At 33.0% G+C, this 14,634-nt stretch overlaps 3 protein-coding genes across 6 annotated transcripts in view; 2 read left to right on the forward strand and 1 right to left on the reverse strand.

The window, feature by feature from the left end:
* LOC148604446 (sodium- and chloride-dependent glycine transporter 1-like) overlaps positions 1-3,299 on the forward strand; it is a 28,125-nt gene extending 24,826 nt beyond the window's left edge. For all 4 annotated transcript variants that reach the window (XM_088551151.1, XM_088551154.1, XM_088551153.1 and 1 more), the window contains exon 15: positions 517-3,299. In XM_088551151.1, the coding sequence (XP_088407277.1) occupies positions 517-536 (20 nt within the window). In that variant the 3' untranslated portion in view covers positions 537-3,299. The remainder of the gene's footprint in view (positions 1-516) is intronic.
* On the reverse strand, positions 2,672-7,827 carry LOC148604448 (uncharacterized). Its single transcript, XM_088551155.1, has one exon. It carries the CDS (start codon positions 7,442-7,444, stop codon positions 5,750-5,752), a length of 1,695 nt encoding a protein of 564 aa, XP_088407281.1. The 5' UTR covers positions 7,445-7,827; the 3' UTR covers positions 2,672-5,749.
* A 1,514-nt stretch (positions 7,828-9,341) lies between these two features.
* LOC148604449 (uncharacterized) lies at positions 9,342-14,562 on the forward strand. Its single transcript, XM_088551166.1, has 10 exons — positions 9,342-9,470; positions 10,367-10,405; positions 11,019-11,063; positions 11,479-11,526; positions 11,817-11,867; positions 12,231-12,266; positions 12,844-12,948; positions 13,420-13,512; positions 13,839-13,968; positions 14,266-14,562. Exons 1-10 carry the CDS (start codon positions 9,419-9,421, stop codon positions 14,441-14,443), a joined length of 777 nt encoding a protein of 258 aa, XP_088407292.1. The 5' UTR covers positions 9,342-9,418; the 3' UTR covers positions 14,444-14,562.
* The last annotated feature ends 72 nt before the right edge of the window (positions 14,563-14,634 follow it).

A 14,634-nucleotide genomic window follows, 5' to 3' on the forward strand; every position in this document is an offset into this window, starting at 1 on the left:
ATGATTTGAATAACGCCCGAGAATTTTGAAAGGCCTGTTTGTTTAGATTTTACTGTATTTCGAGAGTTTATCTGTTAAATGAATGAAGACTTAGATAAACTTGTAATTCGTAATGTTTGTATTTATGTTAATTTTGAGATTATTGGAATTTCATAGTTAGTGGTTAACTTCAGGTCTGTCTTGGATTGAATCACTATAACCTGATGAAATGTCTAAGGTCGTTTACTGGACAATTAACAAAGCCTTGTAAACTTTCTATCATTTCGTAGGTATTTTAATCTAAGTTTGGTAGAAACTTTAAAAATCTTTGTCTGTTGTCAAGTTACGGAAATTCGTCGGGTGATGGTCATTTATACTGAGAATACTTTATTTCTGATGTTAACTCTCTTACTGTCTGTAAAATCAAAGTTCATTTACTCATAACTGTTGATTATATATAAAAAAATCATTGATTAAATTTTAAATGTAAATTGTATTTCGCTATGACATTTATCTATTAATTTCATTTTACTTCAGATTCTACAGAGCGTTGCTGATTGGAGTGCGATATTACCTCATTGTTCCCAGCATCTATTTTTGTACAAATTACAGTTGTACAAAACCTTATAGTGAAATATAAACTGTACTGGCATTTGCAGAAGTTTATGCATTATAATGAACGTGCTGATCTTGTGTGTGGAAAATTACAAATCGAATCCCCAAAAATAACGGAATAGAATATTTAAATATTTTATAGATCACTGATGAAATTTTGATATGATTCATCTATATAAATATTTTATTGTGAAATGAACTAGTCTGAAAAAAAAACCAGACTAACCATTGCATGGATTGCTAATATTTTTGTAAGTGTCTCAATTTTAAAAATTATGTCTATTTTCTTCAAGATAAATATACAATAAAGGTTGCTCATAATTTTAGATCCTCGTAATTCAGTTTAAATAGTGACTGGACACAGGCACTGTTTAAGATAAGTAATCCTAGAAATTTCTAACTATGTACATTCAGAAGTTAGGTATCTTTTCAGTATTTAGTTAGTTTCTTACGACTATTGTACTCGTTTAATGTATTGAACGGTGCAAATGCTTCCACAACGCTACTTGTCTAGTCGTTACATCATGTACTCGCTATTTCATCAACATTTTGTTTTTTGGTTTGTGTTTTTTTTTCTTTTTTCATAAAGCTAATTTTAAATGCTTGCAGTTAATATACACATGTGTAAGGTAAACAAACTATTTTAGGTTTTATTAGTGGTAGTCACAGTATTGTGGAAAAACATACATGTTACAACTATTATTATAAATGTATCTCTTCATTTCAATAATCATGTACAAACTTATATGTATTTTATGGAATACGTAACAATGCCAACCAGTTGAAGAAGTGTCTACTTACAAAAATACCTTCTCAGGAATGACCGTTACACTGGCTATTTATCACTGTTCTACACCTTCTTTCTCTTACTTTCTATGAACTGATGATTTTCCATAAATTGTAATCGTTTCTTTAGTTAAGAGATATTCAAGCAAATGAACTAGAATCTCATATAAATCGTGGATATTTTTAAACATTGAAATGTAGTTTGTTCATTGAATGTTGCCCGTTGGGTACCTCCTTTACCGCTGTATAGAAGAATGTACTACAAGTCTGTCGGTACTTAAACCTAACTCTATATACAAATTAGTCCAGTACACCGGAAAGCTCTTCACGTTCTTTATGGATAGTGCACAAATTTGAAAGCAGATTGTACTTATATACAGTTAAGTATAAAGTGTTTATTTGGTCTGCAGAGGTGATTGCTGCTTCTATAGAATGGTAATTGATTGTGAATCAAACCATTTGCTTCCCTAATGTTACAATCGATTAGTCTTCTATTTATTTAATGATGCTAAAGAAGAGAACAAAAATTCACCAATCTTTAGGGAGTTAATTCATGCTCCGAACTTTTTTTCAATACTTCATTTTTCATATTTTACTTTTTGTATGCCATGCAGTTTGTCCAATAGAAGAAAATAGTGGTACATGTTGATATATATGCACTGGAACGATGATAATTTTTCTACATCGTTTTCATGCATGTATCTTGTTTAGTGAGACAAAATGTTTTTGATCGTTTACATACGGTAGTTTGATAACAATAACGGTTGCATGTTATAGATGTACCTATCTAGGAAGATGGGCTTTCTCATCTAATGTCATAGGGCCAAATGAGCATGTCTATGGGAAATATTGTACGGAAACACACTTCTTTTAATTATCCATCACTAAATGAAAATGTTACAAACCATTGTTTTTAATACTATGATTTTTTTAAATCAAATTAATTATTAAAATCATTTCCCTTTCATTCTTTATTAAGAAGTCTCGAACATTCTGGCTCTAACTGCCCGTATAAATACCTCATGAATTATAGTCCACGGTAAATAGCTTTATTACTTCGTATAATTATTGTTTTCATTTAAGCATTGAGTAAGTAACCTCATATTGGGCCATTGTATGTCTTCCTGACAATATTACAACATTTAGTACCACGTGATAACACGTGAATACATATCCCAGTGTAATTTACCGAATTAAATTCCATGCATGCCAACATAAGATTTGCCAATCAATTGTACAAATGCAAGGACTATTCAAATAACAATGAATTTGTTCTTTTTTCAATCATGTATTTTTATATGTTTATTTTAATCTAAGACCTTATATAACGCATTATTGTTGGTGCCATTTGAAACCTTATTTGAAAGGTGCTTTTCTAGTGTAAATGATATGCATTCTTCCAACGTGCTAAATTTTGTTGACGGAGAGTGTGCGTTATAGCTTTTATCGTGTACTTCGCTGAGTTACTTTTACTCGTTATTAGATCGCTTTGTGTTCACTGTTCATTTTTTTTTGTAATTGTTTGTTTAAGTTTAGGTTTCATGCAATCGGAACTATTCTGTCCATTCCCGATTCACTTCTGTGCAAAGAGAAAGGCTGAGGAGTTCAGATTGAGTTTCATGATTAGATTGTGATGCCATGTCTGTTCTAGTCGTTCTATTATTAATGGGACCAAAAGAGTACACCCTTCTTATTGCAAAGTGAATGTATAGTTTTTACTGGTTTTTGCTACTGTCAACTTTTAAGATAATTCATATTTTATTTTACTTCATTATCATCATGTTTATTTTTAGAAAGAAATGCAATTTGCAAATATCCATGTTGTAAAAACCCTCTCTTGAGCATATGTGCTGAATTGTGATGATAATATTGTACAGGTTATACTGTATATGACATTTGCAATAAACTTGTAAATCCAATCATCGTTAGTTGTTACTGAAGCTATCGTATTCTGCATAATACTACCAGGCCTTCAGTAATATTACCCTTACAGACAAGGCATAAAAGTTTATGGTTTTTAATGGGGATAGGGTTTGTTTTGTTAAAAATTGCATAACTAGACCGGGGATAAATTAAGAGCAAATCGTACAACACTAAAGAACTTAAAAGTACACATTAAAATCGATAAGCAACAACCGTATCACTAGATTCAATTCGTCAAAAGGAAGGTTTGGGTTCACTTTTTTCGACAGCAAAAACCTTGTTTTCATTGAATGATATAAATCATTTGCATTGAAATAATCTCAAATATTCTGTCTGTACTAAACAAGCAATTACTCGTGACCTTCACAGGACAAGACTTTATAAAAAAGGGCAAAATGTTAATTTGCATCATCTTAAGTTACTTATCAGCTCATTCTGTTATTTGATGTAACACCGACTTGTACACGCTGTGATAATTTCAGTTTTCCTATCTTAAATTCTTTTATTTTGTGTTGAAACTACAATGTAATATGTGGGTTGTCTTTGTTTTGACCATGTCATGTTTTTGAATGTTACTTCTGTTATGTGTTGGTATAAATGTCCCGATTCTTTAACAAATCTTTCCATGAATTAAATTTTGATATTTGTTTTGTCTTACTCATCTTTTTTAGGCTTCAGAATTCCAGAACCAACAGATTAAATACTACATACCTGATTTTTATACGCCCGTCTAAGACGGGACGTATTATGGTATACCGTTGTCCGTCCGTCCGTCCGTCGTCCACACTTCGTACAGTAACTCGTTTCCCTGTAATGAATTTTTACGCTTACAAAAAATGAATTTACAAGTTTTCGGACAATAACCCAAAAACACTTTCGCCAAATTTTATGAAATTCTGATGAATTGTTCATATCTATTAAAGTAAGTTGCTTTCGATTTCTATAAATTTCTGATTTTTCGTTTCTATGTTACTAGTATGAATTTTTATACTTAAACGAAGGGGGATTTTCAAGTTTTCGAACAATAACCCATAAACATTTTCACCTATTTTGATGAAACTTTAGTGAATTGTCTATATTTATTGACATAAGCTCCCTTTCGATTTTTTTTAAATTTCAGATTTTTCGTTTCCGTGTAATGAATTTTTATACTTAAAAAAGGGGGAATTTTCAAGTTTCCGGACAATAATTCAAGAACACTTTCTCTAGCTTTAATGAAACTTATGTGAATTGTTCATATCTATCGATGTAAATTCCTTTTCTAATTGTATAAATGTCACAAATTTTACGTTTCCGTGTTATGAAGTTTTACTCTTTTAAAAAGACGGAAGCGGCCAAATTCATTCGTTGAAAAATCGTTGAAAACGGACCATTTGTTATGATGGTGCAAAATTTTTGTGCAATTTTTATTTACTTTTGGGGGTGGGTAGGGGGGGTATTTGACAGGGCTCACAATATTTTCAGTTGATCATATAAATTCATTAAAAGCATAAGGAAAAGTTAAAAGGGCAACAGGCGTATCATGCGCTTAAAGCGCTGCTCTTTATTTAATATCGAAGTAAAAGAAATTATAAATACTCTGAAATCAACGCCCTTTTTTCGTATTGGAAACCATAACTAGAGTTGGGATCAATTAAGAAAGGAAATAACAATGATTAAATGTAAAAAAAAAAGTAATCAAGGGAACCAAGATTCTAGTGGAAATCAAAGAACACAAACCAGGACAAATACCAGAAACGGAAACAGACACACACAGCAAAGAATATAATATAATCAAATTAAAAAACAAAGAAAAAATAATAAATGAGCAACTAAGATTCCACTAAAAACTGGAATCGTGGACTAGGTGTACCGGTAGGGTAAGCGTTCTCTGCTTTTCTAGAAACACCCGCCGAGTTGCTCATAAAATGTCAAATCCAGGGTAGACGAAGGAGGAATGGAAAATTATGAAATGTTGAACTAATCAGTTTTCATAGTGCAGATAGATCCACGAGTTCATGGTGATGACCATTAAACTTATGTAGTGATGACTTCAATCTTGTAGCAACATAACCCTGATCCAGAAGCCTAATTGAAAGAAATCTAGCGCGGCACAAAAAAATCTGCGTAGTAGCGGCAAGCTCTGGCAAAACGTGCGAGATGTAATATGAAAACTCAATACGTAGATGCGACTTACAGAATACCCAAAATTATGATTGTTTAACGATAATACGTCATATATAAATAGCGGGAACTGAGATCAAAGGATTTGGCTATACGATGTGCATTCCTTTGGATCAGATCAGCTATAAAGTCAGTTTTATAAGAGTGAAGGGATAGGTCAACGAGTAGAGGAGCACAATTTGTTCCCAATGAATGCAGACGGTCTTTTGAAATATGCGAACATGCGAATAAAATCTACATTTAGTTTTAGAGTTGTTTTTTTTTAATGTCTAAAGGCTTGTTTTCATTCCAAAAAAGACAAACTAATAAGATGAATTTTTGCGTCGTCTCTGGCACCTCGGTAACTTCCACATCCTATCCACAGGTTTCCTGAAGGGTCTAGACTGAGTGATTGGGGGAGGTAAATATGTAATTGAGACGTGTCAATTGTAGTTAGAAATTGTCCACTTTTTGTGTCAAGAAGGTGCAGGGAATGGCTTAACCTTTCCGATGTTATGACCACTCCATTTTTAACTGTGACACAGCGCGGTTTGAATTGACCAACGAAAGGCTCTTTATTTGTGTTTCCTTTAAACTGCCATTGCAGCTTGCCCTCTTTGCTTATCATCATAACCCTACCATTAAATTCGTCTGAAAGCCTATCGATCACAATGATGTCGCCTTCATTTGTAGTGTTGAGGCACCAGACGTATGTGAATAATCTCTGCCTTTTTTCGTCAAACTCGAAAACTTCCTTTTGTTTCCCGACAATTGAGAAGACTTGCACCTGTCTTTTACCAGTGTTTGGAACTGTAAAGTTTGGTCCCATTTCCTTTGTACCAATAAGTACATCCCCGGTAGCGGTAACATGAACAGCTGTGGGTTTCAGTGGTGAAAAGTCTTTATAAAGTTTCAATTTTCCATTTGTTGTTAACATTTTTACCTTGTTTGCTTTTGATATTTTAAGAATCAATTCGTCATTAGGAGTTATCGAAAAGTCAGTTGCTTCTAGATCATCAAATTTCATGTCCTCTTCAAATCCTGACTCAATAATTAGTTTCTTTAGTGTTCTTTTTTCTTTGTTGTTGATCCAAATGTAGTCACCTTTTGAGTTGAGTACATTGATATCAGGAAGATGGGTATTAAATGATTTAATATTTGACACTTGAAGCAACTTTCCGAAGCTAGTACTTATTTGTGGTGCCGTTAATTCTGTTTCAGCGAAACATAAGACAGAGTTGCTAAAATCTAAGGACGGTTTTGTAAATTTAGATGGCTCAACAGACTCTTTCGAAAGGTTCAAGATTTCGATAGGATTCTCAAGACTTAGAATAGTGTCGATTTTATTTCGGTGGTCGAGATACTGCTGCTCCTGTTGATCCAAAGTTTTCTTTACTGAACCAAATGCAGTGTTTACTTTCTGATAAAACAATCGATGTTGATCAAGCATATGAGTACATCGTTCGTTAATTTTTAGCACAAGCTCTTCCGTTTTGGTTTGAATATTGTCTTTAATCGTACATTCGTGTCTTTGCTGGTTACTCCAAAGTTCGTCAAAGGTTTGTTGCTCTTTTTGAATCTCCATTAACAATTTCTGGTCAATGTTTTCAACGACTTTTTTTAAGAAAGTCTTTTTACTATCCAGAGCAACTTGTAGTTCGTTTAATTCGTGTGTTTTGTGGCCTTCTAAGAGACATAAAGAGCAGATTAGTTTGTCACATGTTTTGCAAAACAAGCAAACAGTATTTGGAGCATGTGATTCACAAACGACATGTAGATGCCAATCTTCTTTACTAAATGAGTTCACATCTTTGTCAGATATATTTCGAATATCTACTATGTTATGCTCCTTATGAAATGAAAGTTTAGAATGGACTTTAAATTTGCAAGGGCTGCAGAGCAGCAAGCAACAGTCATAACATTTCCACTTAACTTCAGTATTGGATTCACAAAATTGGCAACTTAATGGAGTTTGCGCTAATTGTCCACAATCAGCCATTATATGGATATTTCACAACAGTTTACATCATCCAGAGATAACTAGACATCCCTTCATTTCAACTGTGTTTTTTATTATTTCAATTTTTTGTTGCAGACGGCCATGATACTTCCTTCTGTTATACTTCCTGAAGTTGTGATGACTAAACAAGGCTACATATACTTTAAACCATATTTATAATCCCAATGATATACTTAATGAGAACACTTGCAAACATTTTCTTCCTTATTGGCCTGTTATATTCGACACCGGAAACATTTGTATTAGTTCTATGTTGTCCATTGTTATGTATAATTCAGTCTGATGTGAGCCACATACTTTGGAATAGACATCACGTAAAATAAAACAGAAAATAGTCAAACCTCGAGTAAATGTCGATCATAAACGGATCCCATTGTTTCCTTTGTCGGTTATAATTATAACGCTGTTAAATCTCTAGTGTTAAATAATGAATTATTTTAATTGATATACATACAATTATCTATATTACTGTTTTTGATCTAATAGAAAGAGTAATCAAGGGAACCAAGATTGCAGTAGAAATCAAAAGAATATAACCCAACAATCAGACCGGGATAACAGACAGCACACAACAAAGAACATGAAATAAACAAAATAAACAAAGAAACAAATGCAATTGAGCAACTCAGACTCCGCCAAAAACTGGAAGCATGAACCAGGTGCACCGGGAGGGTAATCGTCCTCTGCTTTTTTAGGATCACCCGCCCAGTTGCTCATAAAATGTCCAGGGGAAACGAAAGAGGAAAGGAAAGCTATGACATATTAATCAATTTGGTTCTCCTGGTGCAGATGGGTACACCTTAACGATCCACGAGTTCATGACGACGACCATAAAACATCTGTAGTGATGACTTCATTCTTGTAGCAACATAACCCTGTTTCAGAAACCTTAATGTAAGAAGTCAAAATGTTCGCGTAGTTACGACAAGGTCTGGCATAACGTATGATTTGTGATATGAAAACTCCATACGCAGGTGCTAAAGGGATGTGTCACAGATGAAAGGAAAGTTGACAAAAGAGAATGTGAAGTCAACACGTTTGTTGTATAGTTTTTCTAGGTGCAGGTCATGATATTAGACTGTGGTGTCCTTAATCTTAATTCTTTGGGGGTAGATGCGATGAATAAAATACCCGAAACTAGGGTTGTTTAAAGATAATACGTCATCTTTGTAGCGGAATCTGGAATCAAAGGATCTATCTAAACGATAAAGTAAGTTCAAATCTAAGCTTATGTTTATGGCAGAATTCGTTAACATTTTTCTCATAATCTCATTGTCGTTTCAAGTGAGGATCAAAATTTTCTGGTCCGTTGGTGGGTTTTTACTATGAAATATAGTTGTCTTAAAACCACTCTCAAAAGGTTATCTAAGCAAATACATATATTCACTTCGCATAAAATACTAGTATTGCAATTGGTATACACGTAAGTATATATGCATGTGAAGGATTCAAACATTAGAGGGCATATTCTGTAATACAACTGCAAACTGTCAAAACTCAAATAACAGTGGCAATATATAATTATGTACAAAAGTTTTGTAAGGATATGAACATAAGCACTATGACTCGGGGAATACAATTACGAATGTTATGATAACACCCATGCTTAAATAAAGAATAAAATACGGGCAGCCATGAATTATGGCTTAACTGCATGAACAAAGACGAAGCAAGAAGAGTAAGAGGGAAACTATATACATTATACAAAAAACAATTGAAAAACATACATAAAAAATAACTCAGTGGCGAATCGGTTTTCACAACAACAAAAAAACAATAACACAAAACAAAAAATAACTGCGATCCTGAACAATGTACATCTAGTTGCTTCTTGTACTGTGTACTTCTTTGGCGCACTACATGACCTATTCAGAACTGACAAAAGTTGGGTATCATTATCTTATCGTCCAGTATGTTCTATTAATGGTGTAAGACTTGTGTTAAACAGGGAACATGGATTACCTTCGGTCATTCTCCTGTATTTGTGTCGCAGTTTCATTCATCTGTAAGTTGGTTTATTACGTTATACGTTTGCACTAGTATTGTCCGAGGGGAAAAGCCTTCGTAAATCAAAAAGGTGTCAATACTTTGTACGCGTGACATTTGTGTTTCATAACAAATAGTTTCACGTTTATCTAAGCAAACTTGAATGAAACGAAAATTTGAACGTATTGTAAAGAGAAAAATGAAACCACAAATAACTGATATATAATCCATACTAAACTAAGATGAGACGAGTTCTCAATACTTTGTACGCGTGACATTTATGATTGCCCTGGCGCTGTTTCATAACAAATAGTTTCACGTTCATCTAAGCAAACTTGAATGAAACGAAAATTTGAACGACTTGTAAGGAGAAAAATTAATCCACAAATAACTGATATAGAATCTATCCTAAACTAAGATGAGACGAGTGGTTTTTTTTCTTATTATGTAACACTCCATGCACAAAATTTGTCTTATTTCCTACTTCAGAGAAACAAAAAGTACATAATTTTCATGACAGATTCATAACTGTGATAACTATTTGACATTGATTTTCAACCTTTCGACCACGTGCAGTATTATAGAATACCTGAATTGTCAGATAGAAAAAGAAAGGGGAAATGTTGAATTTGTCAACATCCCTACAAAAAAGTAAAAAAAAAATAACCAAAAGTAATCTATGGAATTATAATAAACGCTGACCAAATTCTACCTTCGACTGACCACTAAAACGTTATATATACCGTTTCACGGAAATCGGCATTACTCTCTAAACATATAAAAACTTATGATTGGTGTTCATTTTTTGTGAGAGAAAAACAAGATAATTTTGTTAATTTTTATATTATCGTTAGCTTAAACTTTCTTATTCATATTTTTATCGTTATCATTATTAGCATGATATTGTTATTGCAGATCCATTGTCTGTATTACCATTTTTGGTTAGTCCTGGTGGTAAGAAAGCCATAGTAATTCTAATTTTGTTTCGTAATCCCATATTGTTTATTATGCAATGTTAAAGAATAATCAAGGGAAACAAGATTTTCGGGGAAATCATAAGCATGTAATCAAGGGACAAAGACCAGACATGGAAAACACACACATCACAAAGAACATAAACTAACCGAGACAATACGTACACAGCAACAAAACCAAAAGACTAACTCGGACTCCGCTAAAAACTGGGAGCATGAACCAGGTGCATCGGTAGGGTAAGGTAAGCGTACCCTACTTTTCTAGAAACACCAGCCGATAAAAAGTCAAGTCCGGGGTAGGCAAAAGATGAAAGGAAACTATGACTTGTTGAACAAATTGGTGTTTTATGGAAGAGTTCCTCTCTAAAAATCCTAAAGCTTCAGATTAAAATCGGATTCCGTATTATCCTAATAAATATCTTAATATCATACTGTTCTTATAGGAAATGACATATCATGCTATTTGTGTAGAAGATAGATTAAAATTTTTAACATATGCTATTCCTATAGGGTTGTCATATTGATATCTTCAAATCATGCTTTTCCTGTAGAATATGACATATTATTATCTTTAAATCATGTTATTCCTGTAGGAGATGACATACCTGAAGAATGCTCATATTTTGCCTCATTTCAAGGTAAGTCTATGCGTATATAAACAGCGTTCTGTCCTGAGTCTGTGGCTATAGACCCTAGTTTTTGTGGTAAATTGATGAGCATGCCCAATATACACTTCCGCGATGTCGGGACTATTCTCCTGGAATTGTATATTGAGCGTGGTCTACACATGCTTATCGACTATCCCACAGTTAGTACAAAAGGGTCTATTATGAGAAATGATACCTTTGTGTATTTATTTTCCCAATTATTTTTTATTATTTTGATGGATATATATATATATATATATACTTGCTGAAACTGTTATCTACTCTATGTTTTTTATTGATCAACTGTCATGTTTAATGAATCTGTTATCAAAGACGTACCAAATTACTTCGAATAAAACAATTAAATACTAAATCTAAATGATTATTATTATTATTATTATTATAGATGCCACTGAAACAATAACGTTGATGCTCCAAAACAGTGAATACCTCAGTAAGTTCATTTTAAAACTTAGTTTAATCATATATCGTTCAGAAAAAAAAAACAGGTAAAAATTATTTTAGTTCCATTAAAATTCGTAGTCTTCATACTACTAATAACGAGTGTAAGTTACCAACAAAAACTAAACAAGGGATGATTTACTGATATAAACTGAGATTTTGAAATATGTGTCATATTTTGTATTTCAGTGGAAATGCTTTATTTTTAAATATCAAAAGTTGTCATTGTTATCAGAAAGTAATTTCCATTTTAGAATGTTATCAATATGATAATAATTTCAGATTTACAAATTGCGAGTAATTTTGCAAAAACTCTCATTAGCAAGCCATTAAGTAAGTAGAAATAACATATTTAGAGAATACTAACGTCAAATGTGTGGTAAGATGAAACTTTAATGGGTCCAGGTTTAGAAACTATAATGACTTTAAACCTAAACAGACGTTAGATTCAACTATTGTATATAATGTCAACGGTTGCGCGATGAATTTTCTTAATGTATATATACCTTATTTTCCTGTCTCTGAATTTTCAACTGAAACACACACACAAAGAGTAAATAATTGAGTGATATTCTAAATTGTACATCATAGTGAAATAGAGTATAACTGAGTATAACTGATATCATGGTCAGAACATTAAGTTCTTTGCTCAATAAGCTTCAGTATCGGGTATACATAGTACTATTTCATTTACAGCACCAGAGGATGAAGCCTACAGTAAAACCGTAATAAGTAAGAAATAATATCATTATCAGATAGGTTTCCTCAATCTATGGAAGAGATATTTATGGATGCTAATAACTGTCGTTATTTTACAATTTGATCTTGTAATGTAATGCCTATCATTAATGTTGTTTTACAGTCGAACCTCGATGTGTCGAACTCGGATTAGTCGTAATCTCGGATAACTCGAACTAATTATAAAGTCCCAGCAAAACTCCCCTTACTCCAATACAATTTTACCTCGGATGACTCGAAACCTCGGATAACTCGAGGTAATCAATCAGTCCCAACGATAGGACTTCGAGGTTAATTAACCCTGATGTCTCGAAGTCAACTAATTAGTTGGATAACTGATTGATTTATTACAAACCATGATCGAAGTGTGTTTTGCAAACGATTAAGGTGGCTTTTAAAATTAATTTGTTGACACTCTCTATGGATGATAATTTAGTTGTAAGCAAAATCGTGTACTGTAAAATCTAAATTCTGTCACAGATGTCTCTACCTTCTGTATTATTGGAATTTCTACTTGTTTAAATGCGCTTGTCGTGTTAAATACGGTTGAAAATTGTTAACTTTATTTCAGGTGCAAGTGCCAAAAATTATCACAACTTGGTAAAGGATCTAGAGATTGTCCACTACTACAGACATGATAGATGTATTGAACGCATCATTGCAGAGTTGGCTTCATGTAACTATGAACACGTTCATACTATTTCAGCGTTATCATTTCGCATGGATTTGCATTACACATTATTCAAAAACTTTAAGTTTTTACACTCTGTCTCAACCTTTGCGCAAAAAAAAAAAAAACGAAAAAAAAATGGAGATTAACACTAAACTTTTAATCAAATGTTATTAATCGTGTTCACTATAACATTAACTTAAACATAGTGTTGAATTCATATTTGTTCACCGTGTCATAGTTTTACTTTCCTCTTTCGTCTACGTCGGACTTGAAATTTATGAGAGCAGAGGACGCTTACCCTATCGATGTACATCCATGCACCCAATTTTTGGTGGAGTCCCGAGTTGATCATTGTTTAATTGTATGTGTTATTTTAGTTATTTCATTTTCCTGGTTAAATTGTGTGTTGTGTGTGTGTGTGTCTTTCCCTGTCAGGTCTTTATCCCTCTAAACCACTGTTTCGTTCATTTCCAGACTTACAACGACATAACTATGAAATATGTACACAATATAAAACTGTCATGGCCAATTACTTCAATACAGACAGCATCAACTGTCTTCCGCCAGGTAATTATATAGAAAAAAAAAGATCGCATTCTACACCACTTATGGATTGTAAACGATTCACGTATAGTGTTAGTGAAAAATTGTTTCATTACAAGAATGGGTATAAGACATGTAGGTTTTCTCCTTATTCTTATAGCACAAAACATCTAATTTCAATATAAAAGTCTAAAGAAATTAGTTCACCGACTTAAATGTGCAAATAATAAGTTTTCTAACAAGAAACTGATTTTTTTTATTTGGTAGAAACAAGAAAACGCTCCTAAAGAAACAAAACATAGACTTAAGCCGGAAACGGAACAATTATTTGTTGTTTCTCTTAATTATAGCAACATGCACCCAATGTACTACTGGGTCAAACTGTACTAATGCCGACACACCCACTAAATGTGCGAATGGAGAGAGGTTCTGTATGACATCTACTGTACAATCCAATGGTGGAAGAGTAGTTACTAGAAAGTAAGTTAAACATTATGACCAGCGTTTTTGTTCAGCAATGATACTATTTAAGTAATGTCCCAGTTTAAGTATTCAGATAGAATCCATTATTATAATAGTCACTAGCTCTGTGTTGTTTTCTTATAGAAGAAAATGTTTTTAGGGGTATTAAACTTTAATGAATTTGCCTTTCAAACCTTAGCATTTGATGTTCGTGAGTCATGTCCAACATGCAAAATAAATTAATTTATGGAACTGTCCAATGTTGATGTCATACATATAATCCCAATGAATGGGTCATTACTTGTTTTATTGCAGATGTTCGGACGAACCGGAGTGTCGCATAAACCACATAGGAGTACCAGACTGTTTACTTATTAACAATGGGGCTGCAGGGTTTGAGTATGACTGCTATTTCTGTTGTATTGGATACAATTGTAACAAAGGACCATCTATAATCCCTCCAAAGGATACACATTACAACAAAACTGCATGAACTGGCAGGGTCTAAACATTGATGTTACCGGCTATAACTATTACCTCATTTGACAATTAATTTATGCAAATCTCTTTTCTGTGATAAATTGTCAAAACATTATATTTTGTTTTACCTGTCATTATTGACCCATTATTTCAATTGTTTTGAAATCAACAACCAACATATGATACTGTGTCAATGTTCCAGAT

Source organism: Perna viridis, chromosome 10 (genome assembly GCF_037379345.1).
Source record: "Perna viridis isolate PV_CMFRI_1.1 ecotype Kerala chromosome 10, ASM3737934v1, whole genome shotgun sequence".
NCBI classification, from domain to species: Eukaryota; Metazoa; Mollusca; class Bivalvia; order Mytilida; family Mytilidae; genus Perna; species Perna viridis.